The sequence below is a fragment of the Chiroxiphia lanceolata genome, chromosome 7, assembly GCF_009829145.1.
Source record: "Chiroxiphia lanceolata isolate bChiLan1 chromosome 7, bChiLan1.pri, whole genome shotgun sequence".
Classification (NCBI taxonomy): Eukaryota; Metazoa; Chordata; class Aves; order Passeriformes; family Pipridae; genus Chiroxiphia; species Chiroxiphia lanceolata.
The window spans coordinates 5,413,306-5,431,776 of NC_045643.1; the positions used below are offsets into that span (position 1 = coordinate 5,413,306).

Sequence of the window (18,471 nt, forward strand, 5' to 3'; positions counted from 1 at the left end):
CATCCTCCTTCTGGTGGCCAGCACTGCACACAGGTGTATTTTGGTGCAATTAACAGTAACCTGCAGGACTGTGGTCTCCAATGGAAGCCACACTGGGAGGATGCAGTCTTGGATGGAGACAGCACTGCAAAAGGATGCCCTGGGAGGAAAGCACAGGACTGGTCTCAATGGATTGGAGATAAGAAAAGATGAGAAATACTCTTAACACTCAGGATGGGTGGGAGGCCACTGAGCCTCCAGGAGCTGCCAAAGTGGCTGCTGTGGCATATGTTGATCTCTTCAGACAGGAGGTAAAAATAACCCAAAGCTTGGTCATTTCAGCATTTTTATTAAACAGTTTTTTATTAAACACTCAGCAGTTGTACACATGGCCCTGACCCTCCCCCCGTTAGTGTACAAACCCTGGGAGGTTATGCTGTCATGACACTGACACAGGCTGTGCAAACCATCTCCTTTCCAGAAGCAGTACCCAGGAGAAACCCAGGCTCAGTGTCCCTACTCTGCTATCATACCAGCCAAGCTGGAAGGTAACTTACAGCAAGCCTCATGTGCTGTTTGATTAGCCAACTCCTGCTCCTTTCTTCTCTGCCACCTCCCTGTGCTGCTCAGGCCTTGTGAATGATAAGGAATGCCTGCTGCTGAGCCTGCATGAGCCTGAGGCTTCTAACAGGGATGCCCAGCCCCAAGCAGCTAAGCTCTTCTGTACTTTAGGCTGTCTTTTGGTGGACTTTCACAAACCTGTGATTGCAGCAGGAGTGTGGCCTTTGAGGAAAAGTTCTCGAGGGGTCTGCCCACTGGGGCTGGGCTACCCGGCATTCAGGCACATGTGAGCCAGTTGTGTTAGTGTGTCAGGTTTGGTGGTCCTGCTTTGTTGTCACTGGTGCACGAGTGTGGCTGTGCTGCCCTGCAGCTCTCACCTGCTCTTATGGCCTGAGCCACTCAGCAGCTGGGCCCTTGAAAGATCAAAACCCACAGCCACTCCTGTGTGGGCTGAGGAGCTGCTCTCAAACAGCACAAAGCAGTACAGCTGTACCTGGAAATTTCCCTGCACTCAGTGTTTAGTTCATGCTCAGTGCTAAGGAAGTGGTTTACAGGGTCAGGTCTCTGCTGCAAATTGGTGCAGCACCAGCTAAAGGATGGAAAATCAGAGTTACTCCTTGCTAAGTATCTGGTCTGCTTGACAAGTCAAAGCTAGTTAACCTACGGCAAATTTTCCAGTGGGGTAGATGTGTGGTTGCAAATCAAACTCCAACAAGCAGTAGCAAGGCAAATGAGTGACTCAAATTATCCAGCTTTGGGAACGCTTATAAAAGAAAACATGTAAACAACATCTATACAGCTAATAGGTTAAACACTGACAGAATTCAGTGGAATACATTTCTTTTCCCTTGTTGCTGATGCGCCTGGCACCACCTAATACATGAATTTAAATAAAGACTGCAAAATAAACTCTCAAAACTAACCAGAAGAGACCGCACCAGCAAGCATGCTTAGCTCACTTTTAGACTGGAGTTTTCCATTAGATGGCCCACAGACTAGCAAGGTTTAATGTCAGATGGCAGTGGATTACTTGTCTGTCACTGGAAAAAAAAAAGCACAAAAGAGCTATACATAGCTTTGCCTTTAAAGCAAACAGTGGAAATTCAGGACAAGGCTTTGGCATGCCCATTCCAGCTCTGCCACTTACAAGATGACGTTAACAACATATTAAAGACTCCATAGTCCATCATATTTGCCTCACGTGGTGCAGCCCAGCTACTGAACCACATACTCCCTGGGTGCTCAGTGAGAAAACGCTTAAAAACAACTTGCAGGGCCACAGCCTCAGTTTTCCATCTTTTGTCTTACATAGGCAACTAAATTCCTGCAACTATTTGTTAGCACAAAAAGAAACCGAACAGCCCAACTTACATTTAATAGAAACTTTTTCCCATGAAATGGGATACATAAAATAGCAAAACTCTGTAGCCAACAAAATACTGTACAGTTCTCCCTGCTCCCACCTGCAGCCCTGTGCTTTTAAGGGACACCAGCAAAATTTGCATTCTGTCTTTTAAATTGAAGCAATGTAATAAGATGACTAGAAATGTTGGAGAACTCAGCATGCCCTCAAGAGGATGGATTTACGTTCAGTTAGGTGAAAAATGAATGATGAGTCTGGAAGAAGGAGAAAACAGCTTCCAACTGTGTTTCCACGTGTGGACGGATTCAGGCAGGAAACTGCCAAGCTCAGCTTCACAGTTCAAACGCAGGGAACTTGGCCTTGGTTGGCACCAGCAGGTCAGCAAGAAAGTAAATTGTTCCAGCCATTCCTGAGGACAAAAAAACCACACTGTGCTTGAGAGAGATTCCCTTTGGGCACCCATTTTTTCAGTTATCCAGGGGTGAATAAGTCATGAAGACAGAAGAAAAGGCCCTAAATAATTTCCAAGGTCTGAACCCAGGTTTCCCAAGCAGCTTTGGTATTTCAGTGAGGAAAGCGTTTTGATGTTGATGAAACATTGAAAAGCACCAGGGAAAACACAATGGGTCCTTCCCCCCTCCAGATCCCTCCCTTCTGCTTTACTGGTGCTCAAGCTTAACACTCTGAGCAGCTTTGCCCAACTCTTGTCCCTGCGATACTGCTGCCCGAGGTCCTCACTGATGGAACTGCCACTGTAAACAGACGTTAGCCTGTGCTACAGGGAGACTGCTCCTGGGAACAGGGTAAAAACAGTGAGTACAGTCTCCTTTCCATCCTCTACACCGAGTTTTGCAACGGCTTCAGTGGCACGTGGGTTTGGTTTTCCTTGGTGCTGGACTAGTTCAGATCCAGGAGCAAAACACAAGCGTAGAGATTGAGGTTACCTTCAAAGAGGGAGAATGGTGTGTCCGGAGTCCGGCACCCGTGTTGGCCATAGCTTAAACACCACTCTGCAAACTGAGAAAAGAGGAACAAAAAGCATTCAGATGTGGTTAAAGATAAATCCTGAACAAAAATACCACTCTCATCCTCATGCTGCCCCTTGCAGAGCAAGGCTTCTGTGGGAAATCCCTTCTATACAAGCTGACACACAGTGACTGCACTGCTGAAGGACTATTCTGGTGCAGCTGGTCAGATCTAGCTGCATGTCTGCCATGCTAGAAATTGGGTTTCAAATGCAAAGGCGGTGCTGTAGAAGGCAGAAGTGAACAATCCCCTCTCCCTTCCTCAGGCTCTTACCTTGCAGGCCCTGTAGAGATATTTCATGTTCTGAGTGAGGTTGTACAGTGCCAGGAAGCTGTAAGCATTACCAGCTGTCCCATGGCACAGCCCGTAGCCTTTCTTCAGTAACCCGTACTGCCAGATCACTTCTGCACACTGCAGGGCATCATTTAGGTACTGTTGCTCCCCAAAGACCTGCAGGGGCAAGAATCAGTCATCCTTGCTGAGGTGATTTGCTCCAAAGAGCATCCTTGTGTGTTGTGGAGGCCTGAGTTAATTAGTTTCTCTCCTGCTGGAAGTTACTTTGCTGTCTACTTTAAAGGAGGATGTTTTTGATATCGATAGAAAAAATAGAAACTTCACTCACAGTATCTCGGAATGCCCAAATAAGGAACAATATGATCTTAGAGAAGTCCTAGAGAATTTGGTAAAGATGTACTTAAACAAAGAAGATGTAAACTAAGCTCTGTGTACCCAAACAAGATAAAATAAAGAACAAACGTAACAGTTTTTGGTGGTGGAACACAGCGATGTTGTACCTGCTGCAGATGCTCAAGAACTGAGGTCAAGACGAAACAGAAGACCCGGAAGGACCAAAAAGGACTTCCAATAGGGGTTTGACTATGTAAACAAACTAATGAATATGTAAAGAGTAGGTGTAATAAGCCCTGTCTGTCTGTCATTTGGCACGTTTGATTAGAAGAGCTCTCCTCCAAACGTCCAGCATGCTGAATAAAGAAGAATGCCCTTTTTAACATCTACAAATTGATGTTAAGAAGTTTGTTTCTGCCACTTTTCAATATCAATATGATGAATTGGGATGTATGACCATTACTTCCCACACAACTAGCTGTCACCATCAATCACCTGTAACAGGACAACCCACACAACTGATGAGTATTTTCAGAAATATTTTTCAGAAGATTAATTTTCGTATCACTTAGTGGTCCCTGTGTGGTGATTTCACTGTAGCAAGCCATCCTACTCTCAGGCGGGGGGTTGGTCTCATAGCATTTTCTCTGTGATGAAGTCCCACATTAAGGGTCCCCAAAGGGTCTTTGCAAGATTTCTGGTACCTTGTAGGCCTGGATAAACATGTAGATTACACCTGGTGCCCCATGGCACCAGTGGACAAGCAGGTCTCTGGTGTCACCAATGCACGGAGGGTAATTCCCTGATGGGAACTTGAGCTGGCAGACATAGTCCACACTGGGCTTGATTGTGTTGTGCAGCTTTACTTGGCTCGCTCCAAGGCCAGGCTAAGAGAGAGAAAGCATTAAAACAGGGAGAATTACCATTCTGTGTGTCCCTAAGAGACCCAAGATCTGCCTGAAAGGCGGAAACAAAGCTGACTATGGCTATGTTCCCACTTGCTCCTGGTAAATCAAATAATTTCTTTGGTCCAGGCTTTCACACTTCACAAATACCCACTCGGCCCCTGGTTGCTCTCTGTCTTTTGGCAGGGTCTTACTGCCAGTCCTGCTCTTGCATCCCAGAAACAAAGACTGTCCCTAGCATGTCACCCAGAACCCTAAGCAAGAGGGCTTGCTGCTCCTTTTCCTGAAGATAAGCAGGAATAGCTTCCACACCCAGAGCTGGAATGAAGAGATAAACTGTCTAAAATCAGTATTAAGGATGAGTGCCAGGGCTGAGTTCTAGCACCTAGAGCATCTCAGCTGTGATGCCGCATTTTCACACATGTTGCTGGGTGATTTCAAGGGGGTTACCTCACTGCTGACCTCAGATGGAAGCAAGGGAGTGGCTTCAGTGTCCTCTTCCAATGACACTGCCCCCCACAAAATCTGTGCAGTTCTAACTTCCGACAGCAGACTGCAATGAGCACTCTCACCTAAGGATCACACTGTTCCCAGGTTAATAACTGGAAAATTAAAAACCAATACCTGTGCTGTAAAACCATGAGAGAGAAAAGATGTTTGTCTCTTCATATTTCACTTGTTTGCTTCCCCCAAGGCTTTTTCTGCATCATGCTTGGCTGATCCAGGCTCCCTGTACTTCATATGGCAGAAGAGCATGAAGCCCATGCAGTATTTTATGGGAGACTTACACTTAAAAGTATTTAAAACATCAGCCTGGCAACAAGTTCAGACACTCTTGTCTCCCCTGCTCCCAGCTAGCTCTTCTGGTGCTCCTGGGCAATAATCACCTTGCATCCTTCTCTTGCCAAATCTACTTAAAACCCACCAACCACCCCTTCCTCTCTGAGCTAAAGAGAAGGGTTATATTCACAGGAATTCTGCTTATCCTGTATGTGGGTTTTAACTTTGAGGGCCTTGAAGCAAAGCTCATATACTTGAAAGCTGGTGGCTTTTTTTCCCCACCTGTTCTGAGAGTTGGGTCTAATAAAAGATATCACCTATTTTTATATCAAAATAATTTGCATTGCTCACGGGTGCTTTAAAAATGCAATGTTATTTATTGCTGTTATTCTTCTAAGTGCTTAAGCACTGTAAATTTATGCATAAAGTGACCTGCATAGGGGAATTATCACCCTCATTTCAGAGCCAGAGTAGGGAATATTGCCAGAGCTCCAATGAGTTGTACAAAATAGTGAGAAAGACAGCATCAAAGCAAAAGGGTACTGCAGCTCCCAGCCTCTCATCTTGCCCTGCCTGCTTCAGGCACTACAGAACGCAGCTCTTTATCAAAGCAAAAAGTCCCACCTCTTTCACGTTTAGGAACAGGCCCTCCTTTGGATACAAAGGCTTATCTCACTTTCCTACTACGAATGCAATCCCTTCCACTGTGCTTTTCTCCCCGAGATTCTTACTCCAATGATCTGAGGTTGCTCCAAGTAACCAGCTCAAAAAATGCAGGAAGCTCACACATACCAACAAACAGGAATACTTTATAAGCAATTAACATGAGGGGGAAATTCAGACCCAGCTGACCTCCAGGCCTCCATTATGTGACACTGCTGGTGTAATGCAGGTCACAATTCTCTACAGCTCTCCATCAAGGAGATTCAATCTCAGTCTTGGAGAAAACCTTTGGCAGCGAGGATGTATGATCAAACACGAGTAAGTCCATCAGACAAGGGAGCTTTCCCAGCTTGACATCACCAAGAACCAATTCAAATGCTGCTCCTTCTTCAAAGAAATGTGAAACAGCTGCTAAGGGGACCTTCCCTCCCCTCCGGTGCCTCTTACCTGCATGAGAAAGTAGTAAATCCCAGCCAAACCATGGGCTGCCCCTACGTAATACTCCTGGTACCACTCATACATCAGGGGGCTCTTTGACGTGAAATTCCTCTTTTTGGCCAGGTTCTCTCCTGAGGCTACAACTGCTTCCCAGACCTGTGATGGGAACAGATGTGGGTGAGGGAAATGCTGCTGTCTTGGACACACCACAGTGAGTATCCCGACACAGAACTAGAGTTGTTTTTCTGAGTGAGGGAGTAAAATATATGCCCGTTCAGTACTGCTCATGGATTTATATGGACAGCAGAGCATGCGTAGTGCTTTGTCCCTTTGGAAGAAAAGCAGCAGGGATACCATGATGTGGCTTCTCCCTTACTGCAAGAGTTCTCTACATCTAGCATTGATTTTTACCTGCCCAAAGATGAGCCGCATGGGAAGAGACAGCAAAAGGCACAGTACCTGCTGAATATGACTTTTAGGGATCTTCTCCTCTCCAAAGTGCTTGTTCACAAACGTCAGTGCATAGAGGTAGCCCATGCGCCCATACAGCAGCTCATCAGGTACCCGTGGGTCAGCCTTGAGCAGGTGGAGCAAACTGGGATGAAAAATTCCCATGGGGGAGATTAGAGGACATTCAAAGCCACGTAACCAAGCACTGAGACTGACACTCAAAACCATGGTTTGCTCCTTCATGCCCCGCCAGACGTCAGGCCAGTCTCTGTGTCACAGCCTTCCAGCTACGCAAGGGGTGGAATCACTCCTTCCCCTCTGATTTTTGTTTAACTTTTTTAGCCTGACCAGCCCTTTATAATGCGCTCACACTATGTGCCTGTGTTTTAGACCACTAGCTCTGGGAAAGCTACTTGAGGGGGAAACCTGGGCTAAATGAAACAGTCAGTATAAAGCTGCTGACTGCTCAGGAAAGGCTGCCCACCATTATTTCCCCATGACGCTGCTGGCAAGGCAAACCCTCTGCAAAAAGTGACTACTTTCAAACTAAACTGGTATCCCTTTAATTTGGCTGCTTTGTGTAAAAGTCTCACCCCTAATGCTCAGAAATCATGACAGAAACACCCCTTCCTCTGCAAGTAGCCAGGGCTACGCTATCAGAAGAGAAAGAGGTGCCTCCATGAGCTAAAAATCTAAGGAGGTGGAGCTACAAATGTTGTTTAACATCAAGACACTGTGGCACATGTAAGAAATCTGGTCTAGGGAGAGCTGAGCAGCAGTGAGGACAGCTCAGCAGGGTGTGAGTGCTGTGGGCTGTCTGGGGACAACCTCACACCAAGGACAGCTTGGCTGGCACCAAGCTTTAGCCCACAAGTGCAGAGAGTGACCTCTGCTGCAGACAAGTGTTTTCTTTGCCACTTTTCTATTATCACGTTGCAAAGTTGGTGATGTTCCTGTAGTGCTAACAGAGACTGACCACTCTTCACACCAGCGCTTTGTAGCCCAATTCACTTTTGATGCAATTTTTCCATTGTTTTACCTCTCATCACACTTCCAGCAGGGCTGGATTGCTTCCCTGTCAGAGCAGCAGGTGGCAGTGTGACTAGATTTGGCTTTATTTTTCTGCTCACCCATGAGACAGCAATCTGAAAAGTTCCACCACTTTGCAAATACTAGCACAAGTGGCTGCAAGGCTGTTTCCTGAGCTGCTTCCCTGATGCAAAACCAGCCAGGAAAGCTCCGTGTGTGCAGATTTTCCCTGTCACAGTAGTGAGAGGAAAAGAAAAGGTGCTTTGGCAGCCTTGGCTCCAGGGCCAAACAATGTGTTGCCAAGAAAAGAAGCAACCAAATGTCCAGAGTACCCTCAGAGCAGAGAAAGGATGCTGGGCTGTGACTCCTCATGGCAGGAATCTTTCCCTGGCACTGGACTCAATGTGAGCAGGGATACTGAAGGAGAAAAGAGGGAGCATTGTCTCAAGGTGGACTGCCCTGTCTTTTATGTACTACTTAAAATGTGCATTGCTCCATGGCAGAGGTTTCTGATAGATTAAACCCAGGAGAGAGACTTTATACCCCAGGCTAGGATTAAGCACAGGTTCCTCTCTCAGCTGCAGGGGCTGAAAGGAAAGCCCTGCTGCCTCCTCATGGCCATTGTGTCCAAGTCCAAGGAAAGCACAATGAGGAGGGTTTCCAAGGAGAAAAGCAGTGTTTGGACAGATAGGCTCTGCCCAGCAGCAGGCTGGCCAGAGGAGATACTGGCAGGTAATATTGTTCAGCTCTGAGATGTTGGGGAAATGTTAGGAGCAATAGAAGGAATGGATGGATGGGTGAACTTTAATATCCACGGCAGTGATTTTCTGAGGTCTGGATGCGAAATCTTCTTTTCATGGGGAAATCCGGAGCAGCTGGAGCTACTATTCTTGCTCCTTATCCACTACTGCTTTCCCTCTAGCTGCTTTCCAGGCAGGATCATCAGGGAAGGAAGCCTGCCAGTAGTTTCTGCTGTTTTTGAAATGTGGCCATGCGTGCAACAAGAGATGCCTGGATGCTCCTGGACTGATTGCACGCCAAATGCATTTCTCAGGAGTGAGGGGTAAATCGAGGTCTCTGAAAGGAAGAGCCACTCTTATTCACTTATCAGCCTATTATCTCAACTGTCAACAACCAGCAGTTTCTGGATAGAGGGAAATCGAGGCAGCTGTATAGCAGAATGGGATTTTTATAAGCCACTGGCTCTGAAAGCAAACCTTTGACCTTGTGAATTGGTGGGAGGTGACAGGGAAAAGAGGGCTCCTGGAACATGGCTCAGATTTTCACAGGCTCTTGGAAAATGCGCTGCCCTGAAACAGTCTCTCCAGAGCATAAAGGCACATTTGTTAGTCATGAATTCATTTAGGAGAGAACAAGCTTCTGTCTCTTCCACTGCAGGTAAAACCTGGCTGATGGATTCCCTCCACAGGCTCTGTAAAGATGAGGTGCTTTAAAAGACAGAAGACAATATGGAGAGAGGTCCTCGTTCTCCACAGCTGTAAGAAAAGCATTTTCTTTCACTGCATAGCTTAGCAACTGTTCTGTAACTAAACAGCACACTCAAAACTCACTTAAGAATTTTGATTAAGGGAACTACTTTTCAGAGAAATACTCTGTTCTCAAGGAGCATGGTCGAATTACTGCTCTGGGAATTGGTGGCAGAGTAAGGACAGTATCACTGTTCCTTCGAGAAAGACACTTTCGTTTTTCCTCCCTTCAGATGTATTAGGAAACCAATTTCCAAGGTTCTGCCTTTATGATATCATTAGATGGCAATGCAGAATTAATCACAAAATTCCTTTCTGCCGCTGAACTGTAGGCAGAACAGGTGGGAACCAGGGAGAGGAGAGCCTGGCAAGAAAACATGAGGGGTTTTTTCACAACCTGGGACTTTTTGTATTGACCACAACTGACCAGCTTTGTCAGACTAGTTCCCTTTTTGTTAGCAAATATATTAAATCATAGTGAGATTTCCCATTTTGTCAAAGTATTAAGCAAAATCCAACCCACAGATTATTAAAAGGATAAAGAAGACAGTTCTGTCCTCAGAGTGACCGTATCCACATGAACCAGAAGCTATTCTTAGTTAAGGGAGTGGGAACTTTGTGTCCAAACCATACAGACACTTCTGATTCCCACCCATGGCTTTTTTTAATTGCTATTATACATCACTTGCTCGTGGCTGTTTAGGGGCACTCAGTGTTGTTCTGAAGCATCAGAGGTTTTGTCTTATTTTGTGCTGGCCATGTGAAAATGGAAACCCTCTACTGGGCTGTTTCTCACCTTCTCAGAACTGATCTCCCTTATGCAAGAAACGCTTGCAACTGCATCTCCTTAACTCTTTTCCTTCCTCTGCCCCATGCTGATCTAGGGTTGCTTGTTTGTTCTTTTCTTGTCTTAAGTACCCAACAAAAATACATTTGAAAAGAGTCTAGGAAAGGCAGGAAATAGAAATAAATTAATCATAACCAGCTGCATTCAGCAGTTGAAAGGGATGCTGTCAATCTTAGGTTTAAGTCAAAGTCAACTAATAAATAGCAAATGGAAGCAAGTGCCAAAATTAAATCTAATAATTCTACCACATTTCTCCTTTTCATCAAAACGGCTGTAAAACTAAATTGAAGGGTTCTCAAAAAAACACCAAACCCCACCTTCTGTATTTTTCTTTTGTTTTTTATTTTGGCACTTTTTTCTTCCAGTATTTATCAGAATTATTTTTAAGATGGCAATACCAGCTGACCAATATCCTTGCTCCCCATGCTGCCATGCAAGTGTGTTTGTCCTTAAGCCACCTCTTTCATCAGGGCAGAACTAGTTTGTACTGCCTTCCTCAGTTACTGGATTATTTCTCACACAAGACTGCAACAAAACGTATTCAGGCTTGGTAGAGGGTACCCCATACAAGCCCAGACCAGCTCAATGAGCAAGGGGAACATTAGGTCAGAGATATAACCAGGTGTTTTACCGAGTGATGCAGTCTTCTGCCTGCTTCTGGTTGTGCAGTTTGTGGTAGACAACAGCGGCCACTGCCAGGGGCCCAGCATCGCCACACAGGAAAGTGATGGAGCGTCTTGTCAGGCAGCTCAGGCTCTTCTTCACGTACTCGTGGGCCACCTGAAGGTAGGCTGGGTCTCCATACACATCACACAGGTGCAAATACAGCAAAGCAATGCCTGAAAAAGGAACATGGGAGTTGCACCCACCAGAAAAGTTTAATATTTCTGCTCTCTGCCCTGGCTGTTATAAGGAACCTAAAAACCCATCCCTCTGCCTCCTTTAGGGTACAAGCCTTATAGACAGGCTTCTCAGGCACATCCAAGGACATAATTTTGAGCTGCAGCATCCACAGCTTCTTTTACTGCTTTGCAACCTCCTTGTACCTGGTGTCACTCGTGAGTGGACAGCAGGTTAAGACAAACAGCAGTGTCTGACCCATGAGAGCCTGGAGAACACCACACAATTACATACAATTGTAGTAGCAAGGAGCAAAAGAAAAGACCTAGACAAACCTACCTAAGTCCATAAATTGTACCTGTGACTGCTGGTCAGCAGTGGAGGGAAAAAAAATCTTTGGGCAAGATGGTACTTGTGGCAGAGCAGTGCTGAGTTGTTACTCTCTATTTTTTTTCCATGCCAGGGGGTAAAGGGCTGGGTCACTTAGCTTGGATTGGATTTTAAAACAAAGTGACATGCCACCACGATGGAGAAGCAGTATCCTTAGGACATCCTAGTTGACTCTTTCTTTTTTTTTTTACTTCTTTTTTTCTTCCCTCCCACTGGGAAGCACCAGCAAGGTTGTTACAGCTCCCTAGACACCATCTCCTGCTGCTGAGCCCGTGCCAAGCCCTACAGCAAGATCTGGTGCATCCTAGAAAAAAACAAGGGGTTGCTCAGCTCTCCTCTGCTGCACATCACTCATGAGATCAGCCCTTATCTGAAACACAAACAGCTACGTGGAATGCTGGAAAAGGCTGCATGGTCCTCTCTGGAGGTTTCACAGAAATTTCACAGAATATTCCTGAGTTGGAAGGGACTCACAAAGATCATAAAGTCCAACTCTTAAGTGACTGGCCCATATTGGGATCAAACTCACAACCCTGGTGTCATTAGCACAAAGCTCTGAGCTAATCTCAGGGATGTTTTCAATGGGCTGGTCAGCTACAGAAACAACTCCACTACTGAGCACTCAGATTACTGGCTGTCTCTTGCCTCTGTCTGTCCTGTCTTCATCCAGCTCTTGAAGCTTTTAGTAGGTAACTGAGAAGTCCTCAGTAAGGCTGTGTCTAAAAGGTCTGCCACATCTGAACCATCCTTCTGATCTGGGAGACATCCTCAAACATGCACTTAAGAAAGCTACTCACCTATATCACTTCGAGAAAAGCTTATTTCTCCCCTGACCAATAACCATTTCTAAGAAGACTCAGGTCATGCATTTAAGCCTAAATTAATAGAGCCAATCTCTGCAGATTTTGATGTGATAAAGTGAAGGGGGCAAACATGCTGTAAAATTACTTTTCATGGTACTGAAGACAATTTCAAAATTAGATCAACTTCTCATTTTGCATGCGTAATCTCCAAAGTTTTGGGCTACGGACAAGTCAATTCTGCATTTATATCATGTATAAAATTTCCTTTTCCTGCTGAAGCTAATAACCTTGTCCTCTCTCTAAGCAATTCAGTGCTAGTAATTCCAGAGAGAGCTCAGATGTACAGTGCCATCACTCAAGCATATAAGGATGTGGATATGAAGCCCTTCTTTGAAGGGGAACCCTCTTTTTCCAGCTAGCAAATGTCAAGTGACTCTCCTTGATTTATTTAGCACCTAGCACAGCTTCTAGACTCTAATAGGCCTGACAGTTGTCTGAGCACAACTTGCACTCTTATCTGCTTTAATGTACAACTTTTAGCTTTGTAAGTAGCTTCTATTCCCACTACCATCATACCACCCTAATTATGTACATAACTACCATGCCAAGAGTACTGCTAGGGTTGAATTCTTAGAACGTGAATGTCTCAGCACTGTTTTCCTCTGACTTCTTTGCCTCTTCTATTTTAAAACATTTCTCACCCCCTTTCCTCCCAGGCCCAAGTGTCTTTGGAAAGACTCCAAAAAAACCCCCACCAACCTGTACTAAAGGATGAAAGTTGCTTTCCCAAATCATTCATATTTCCCTTTTTTTTTTTTTTTTTAAACCCAAAGGCCTTAAAAACTGAACTTGAAGTAAATTTTCTTAACTCACTCTTCATGGAATTCGTACTCCCAAGCTGATCCCAAGGGCACAAGCAGTGCTGTCTTCAGCCAGCTGCTTGCTGGGTCTGTGAGCCCCAAGGTGGGGAAGGCTAGCAGAGAAGGGCAGGCCCACGCATAAAGAGGAAATGCTGACAGGTGTATGCAGAGGGACACAAAATGCAGTGATCTGGGCGGGGGATATCCTGTACTGACCCCATGTGCCAAGATGTAAGTAGAGTATTTCAGAGGCAATGCAGGTTGGAGACAAGAGTTTTCACCCAATGAACTTGGCTCAGCTGGGCAGTGTTGCTCTGCAGAAGCTATTCCACAGCTCTGCCTCATTCTCTCTTCCATAATACCCTCCTCATTCTAACTGACCAGGTAGGATTTGCTGACTGACCAGGTGTTAGTTTGGCATGCTTTATGTGCTGTACATCAGTCACATGGGGCTAGATAAGCTGTGGATCTGCTCCATTTCTCTGTGTCCTGGAGTTCTATGTTCAGTATCCCAGTTGGAAATGTGACCTATTTTTGTGACTTCTGAGACTCCTGACTGTTTCCAGCAGAACTGCCACACAGTGGCTTCCTGTGGCCTGCCACTGCCAAAGACATCTGGGCTTTGTTCTGTTGATTGCTTACGACTGGATGGACCACCTCCTCTGGAGTTTCTCAGATGTCCAAGTTTTTTGCTCCTTGCCATGTAAGACCTGCTGCAGAGCCACATATGATGGGGAACACATCAGGCAGCCCTTGATGGTGCAGGCCTGCAGTGAACGCATGCTAGTGACAGCATATCCTTCAGCAGGACTCCGAAGACTGAAACTGCCACCTCCAGTGTGGAGTGTCAATGCCCGAGATTATCACTGCAGGAAATCGGGAGGCAAATTCTGCAGATGCCAGAAAAGTTCGTGCTCGTGAGCTAAAGCACTGCTGAAAGAGTATCTCATCCATATGACCATTCTGTTGATCAAAGGGAAGCAAAGCTATGACTCAACTTCCCTGCAAGTTCGGACTTGCTTTTTATGTTGGATTGCACTACCACTGCAAGCAGTTGTGCCATTCTGACTGTTCTGAACAAGATGCCTCCTTGCCCACCAGGAGCTGAGCTGCAATGTGGTCCTTCCACAAAGGACAGCGGTCTTCCAAAAGGGGAAAATCTGGTCACCAAATCTGGACCAGTACCAAACTGACCATCTACAGCCATAAAGACCTTAGAGATCTTGTGCTGACCCAGGGAAGTAAGTCAGCCAGCACCCTCAAAGCAGGATGTCAAACACAGAGGGAAGAAGGAGAAACCTATCTCTGCACATAGTGATGAAGCCTGGTAGCGTCTAGTGAGACAGCTGATTTTAATGAGACAGCTGAGTCATTTTAATGCATGGGCTAAAAGAGCAGGGATGGCATAGCTTTATTGTCCAGCTCAAAGTATAATAAGCATCTTTTCTGATGCAGACGCATGGGATGTTATCTTGTGCTCCTAAATGCATGCCAAAGCCATGCTGCATGGGATAGTGAGATATCTCCTCTGGAAGGCTGTATCGTCCATGTTCAGAACTTTGTGGGGAGCCACAAGTGCATTTTACTACAGCTTGCCTCAGTGCACTGTGGGACATGGGACATTACTCAGGTGCCTCAGCCTCTCTTGCCTTACAACCTGGGTTGCTTCTTTTCTAAAACTTTTTACTCTATCATAAAATCCTACAACAGGTTAGGCTAGGAGGGATCAATGGAGGTGATCTGAAGATAAGGCCAACTTCAAATTTACATGGCGTTGCTTTGAGCCTTGAGCAGTCAAATACTTACAATCTCCAAGAAATGGAGATTTCACAAAAACTACCCAGCAAGCACTTGGCAGGAATGTGGTTTATGTGGGTGACACAAAGCACTCTATTATCTGTCACCAAATGCAGCCTCACTGACTCTTGTTCTGTAGGGATGATCTGAGAATTTCCATTTTTCTAAGTAGAACTCTCATCAGGAGACTCAAGTTCTCTGTGTTTTGAGGTTAAAATGAAAATATTGCACTAAAGTGAATGCAAGCTGTTTTTCCAGAAGCTTTCCTGAACTGGTACGGTCGAATTTCTATTCATTCTTAACTGACTTCTCTTTCATCTGGTGTGTCTTTTGTAGAGTCCCCTCAAAAGGCAATTCAGTCCTGCTCCTCATCCCCAGGGGCAGACGGGCCAGCCAAAAGCTGTGGATTGGACAGGCCAACTGCACTCACCAGTCTGTTTCAGAGGCCCTCGAGCTCTGAAAACCATGACATCACCAGAGAAGGGAATGCTCACATGGGAAACAAATTCCAAAGGCACTGCCATAGGGTGGAGGAAGGGGAATCTCTCCCTTAAATACCGCATCACCTTGGAAGGACACAACAGTCCAGCTGGCACCGGACTCAGGAGATTCCTAAGCGTCTGCAGCTGGCTGAGAGGTGACAGGAGTGAAGTCAGTTTTCCTTCCTTTCCCTTCCCATCATTTATGGGCCCAGTCAAGGCAGTCTTTGGAGCAAGGCTTTTTGCACTACAAGAAATACCAACAGGCATGTACGTACTCCTCAGAACCCTCATGCTAATCTTTTGAAAAGAGAAGAGGCAGCTGCCTCCTGCCAGGATCTGAACTGCTTCCAACTCTGAATTAGCTTACAGCAGTTTACCTTCCCTCAGTCAACACTGTGATGCCAGTGAAACAGATTAAGACCACAAAAGCTCTTCCAGCAGTCTTGCTAAACTGATTAAAAGCCAAAGCAGAACACAACAGCCGAGGCTGGTCCATACCCAGGCAGGTACCAGATGTTGCCTATGAGGCTCTGGTCTCTACTGAATGAAACCATAACAACCTGATTCAAATGTGTTTTGAGGGCACTCAGCCTCAATAATCTTGATCCAAAGTGTGTTGCCACTGCCTCTGAGCTGAAAATATAAGTCCTTCCCTATGCTGGCATATGCTGCGTATTACCTGAGTGTAATGTACTACACTCAAGTATGTTCCATTTCACACAGAGTTTGTGCCAAGAGAGCCATATTTCAGATCTCTCCTATTAGTGGCCATGAGTCTGATTTCAGACTGCTGGGCAATGATTTACATGAAGAGATACCCAACAAGCCTTTTCTATGTAATCAATTACAGGAAAAAGCTGCTGTCTTGGCCCAATTAATTTTGTCTCTGGAAACCAGCACTGAATAAATTAATACAGCTAGCATTAGAAAGAAGGGAGGGTGACAAAGTTACAGTGTAATATCTGCAACCTTCGCTCCGCTGGCTGTGACCTGCAGGAAATCTGCCCATGGGTTTTTTTGTAATCCTATTAGCCAAGGCAAGAAGGTGGTGTGCTCATGAGGAATGATCTCTGGAACAAAAAGAGATGACTCCCTCCCGAGAAGCTCCCTTCCAAATAAAAACAAGCTGAAATCCTACCAGAGCTCTAAACCACTGTTTCGTAACTGCAGTCACTTTCCAACATGAAGCTCCTTAAGACCACCTTAAGGAAGGAAATATGGCCTCTGGGGAAAGGTGTCTTCCTTTTCCCCTAAGAATTTAAGTGTATTCCCAACATCAGTTAATTGTCCTCCTACTTTACCTCCTGAATTATTCTGGCCAGAGGCAGACTCTATCATCATGACTGAAGACCATCTTTACGTGTGGACTGCTTTTCATTGCAGGGGACCTCAGAGCAGGGTCACACAGCCTAGAAGACTAAATGCATTCTCCAAGGAGAAATCAGCCAGCACTGAGCAAAAATGCATAAATTCACAGGCAGTAGGAGCAGAGTGCTGCCAGGCAGCAACTGATGAAATCAACATTCTCCCACGCTGGAATTTAATACTGGCATCCTAGCATTTCTTATAAGCTGCCTGTCTGCCTTACTAAAAATTTTAAGCAGGCATTTCTGGAACCGTGGTCATCAAGCTGCAACTTCGGTTTAGCACCAACATAATGAACACTACTCTCCCAAGTACACTGTTGGCATCAAGTTCCACAGCACCCACACACAAGTGCTTTTAGCCATACCCAGACTGCGCTGTAGAAAGTTGCCATTTAGGATCACAGTGTACTGCCAAAAAAAAAAAAAAAAAGCAGCAGCAGCAGCAGCAAAAAATCTTGCAGCAAGCATGAGATTAATTGCAACTCCCCTGGGGTCTCTCCCTAGGGCCTGGCGCAACAGCTGACAAAGCACACAGCAGCAGCTAAGGATGAGGCACAGCGAAAGGTGTGTCCTCCCTGGCGCCAGTGGGTAGGAACAGGGAGGAGAAGACAGGGCACGCTACCAAGGAAGGAAAACTAGGATGAAAATGCAGAACAGGAGAAAGACAAACTCCTGGAAGCTTTGCACACAAGAGTTAGAGTGAGGAAGGCTTTCATACTTCGTTATACTCACATTTGCATTTCTGCTCCTTCCAGCAGGTACTGGAGCAGGACTAGCCCTGGCTAAGTAGAGGGGCACTACCTGGGGAACAGGACTGAAGAAACCTGCCAATCAGACAAGGTCATCAGATAAAATTCAGCCCAAACAGAGAACATGGACACTATTTCAGGCCATCAGCTCACTGCTGCCATATACAAGGACTCCTTGCAGGTAACTGACCTCCCATGTGCACCTGCCTACTTCATGGAGCACTGGATGGAGCACTGGTTTTGTCGTCATCCCCACCGTGGCCAGATTTGGAGCCAGTCCCTTCCGAGCTCCCACGTCCGCTCTCAAGCAGGTGCTGGCTTGCTCCGTTGCATAAACTCAGCACTATTAACCAAGAGAAGACACAATCCTGCCCTACCACACTGTGGTCTTCCCTCTGCAACTTCAAACCTGCTTCAAAACTGAGGAGTCCTGAGAAAGACATCCCTTGTTTTAATGGATTAAAACATGTGGAAGAAGCACCGTTCTTGACATGGATCTACTGTGACCATTCCAATGGCCAAATCCCCACAGTCTGCCTTGGCCTGCCTTAGTCTCCTCTGGAGAGCTCCTGCCCCATGGGATCCGACCCTACCTGCCCAGCCGGTGTACGCGGTGCAGTCGTGCGGATCGGCGGACTTGAGGCCCCTCTCCATCTGCTGCAGCAGCTCCCTGACTTTGTTATTCAGCCGCTGCGTGAATTCGGGGGTTAGCTGTGGAGAGAAAACCCACCACACGTGAAGGAAACACCGGCAGGCGGGCGGGCAGGCGGGCATTGGTACACCGGGGACACCCGGCGGGCGCACAGCCAGGGCACCGCATGTTTTAACCAGGCACACCCCGGGCAGCTCCCCCGGCCCCGCTCACCCTCCCGGCCGCGTCGAAGTAGCCGGTGGCCAAGGACTTGTCGTAATCCGCGTAGGGGTTGGGGAGCGCTCGCTGCGCCATCTCCGTCCCGCTCGACTCGGCCCGGCCGCGGCCCGCCCCGGCTCCGCCCCGGAAGGCGGCTGTGGCGGTGGCGCGGCCGCTG

At 46.4% G+C, this 18,471-nt stretch overlaps 2 protein-coding genes and 1 long non-coding RNA gene across 14 annotated transcripts in view; 1 reads left to right on the forward strand and 2 right to left on the reverse strand.

The window, feature by feature from the left end:
- Positions 1-18,471, forward strand: part of CPS1 (carbamoyl-phosphate synthase 1) — a 337,480-nt gene that overhangs the window by 47,357 nt on the left and 271,652 nt on the right. The window lies entirely within an intron of this gene.
- Positions 1,894-18,433, reverse strand: LANCL1 (LanC like 1). The gene is made up of 9 exons (XM_032693574.1): positions 18,309-18,433; positions 18,037-18,154; positions 10,787-10,994; positions 6,802-6,937; positions 6,352-6,498; positions 4,261-4,443; positions 3,203-3,379; positions 2,848-2,920; positions 1,894-2,312 (listed from the first exon to the last, which is right to left on the reverse strand). Exons 1-9 carry the CDS (start codon positions 18,387-18,389, stop codon positions 2,236-2,238), a joined length of 1,200 nt encoding a protein of 399 aa, XP_032549465.1. The 5' UTR covers positions 18,390-18,433; the 3' UTR covers positions 1,894-2,235.
- On the reverse strand, positions 11,564-18,029 carry LOC116789587. Its single transcript, XR_004358093.1, has 2 exons — positions 17,427-18,029; positions 11,564-14,011 (listed from the first exon to the last, which is right to left on the reverse strand). It is a non-coding gene; the product is annotated as an uncharacterized LOC116789587 (long non-coding RNA).

Bases quoted from the DNA above. Each gene is read 5' to 3' on its own strand.
- LANCL1 (XM_032693574.1), bottom strand. From the start codon at position 18,389: ATGGCGCAGCGAGCGCTCCCCAACCCCTACGCGGATTACGACAAGTCC. The intron at 18,155-18,308 runs GTGAGCGGGGCC...TTCTCTCCACAG, and splicing joins ACTTCGACGCGGCCGGGAGG to CTAACCCCCGAATTCACGCA. The intron at 2,921-3,202 runs GTAAGAGCCTGA...CTCTTTTCTCAG, and splicing joins ATCTCTACAGGGCCTGCAAG to TTTGCAGAGTGGTGTTTAAG.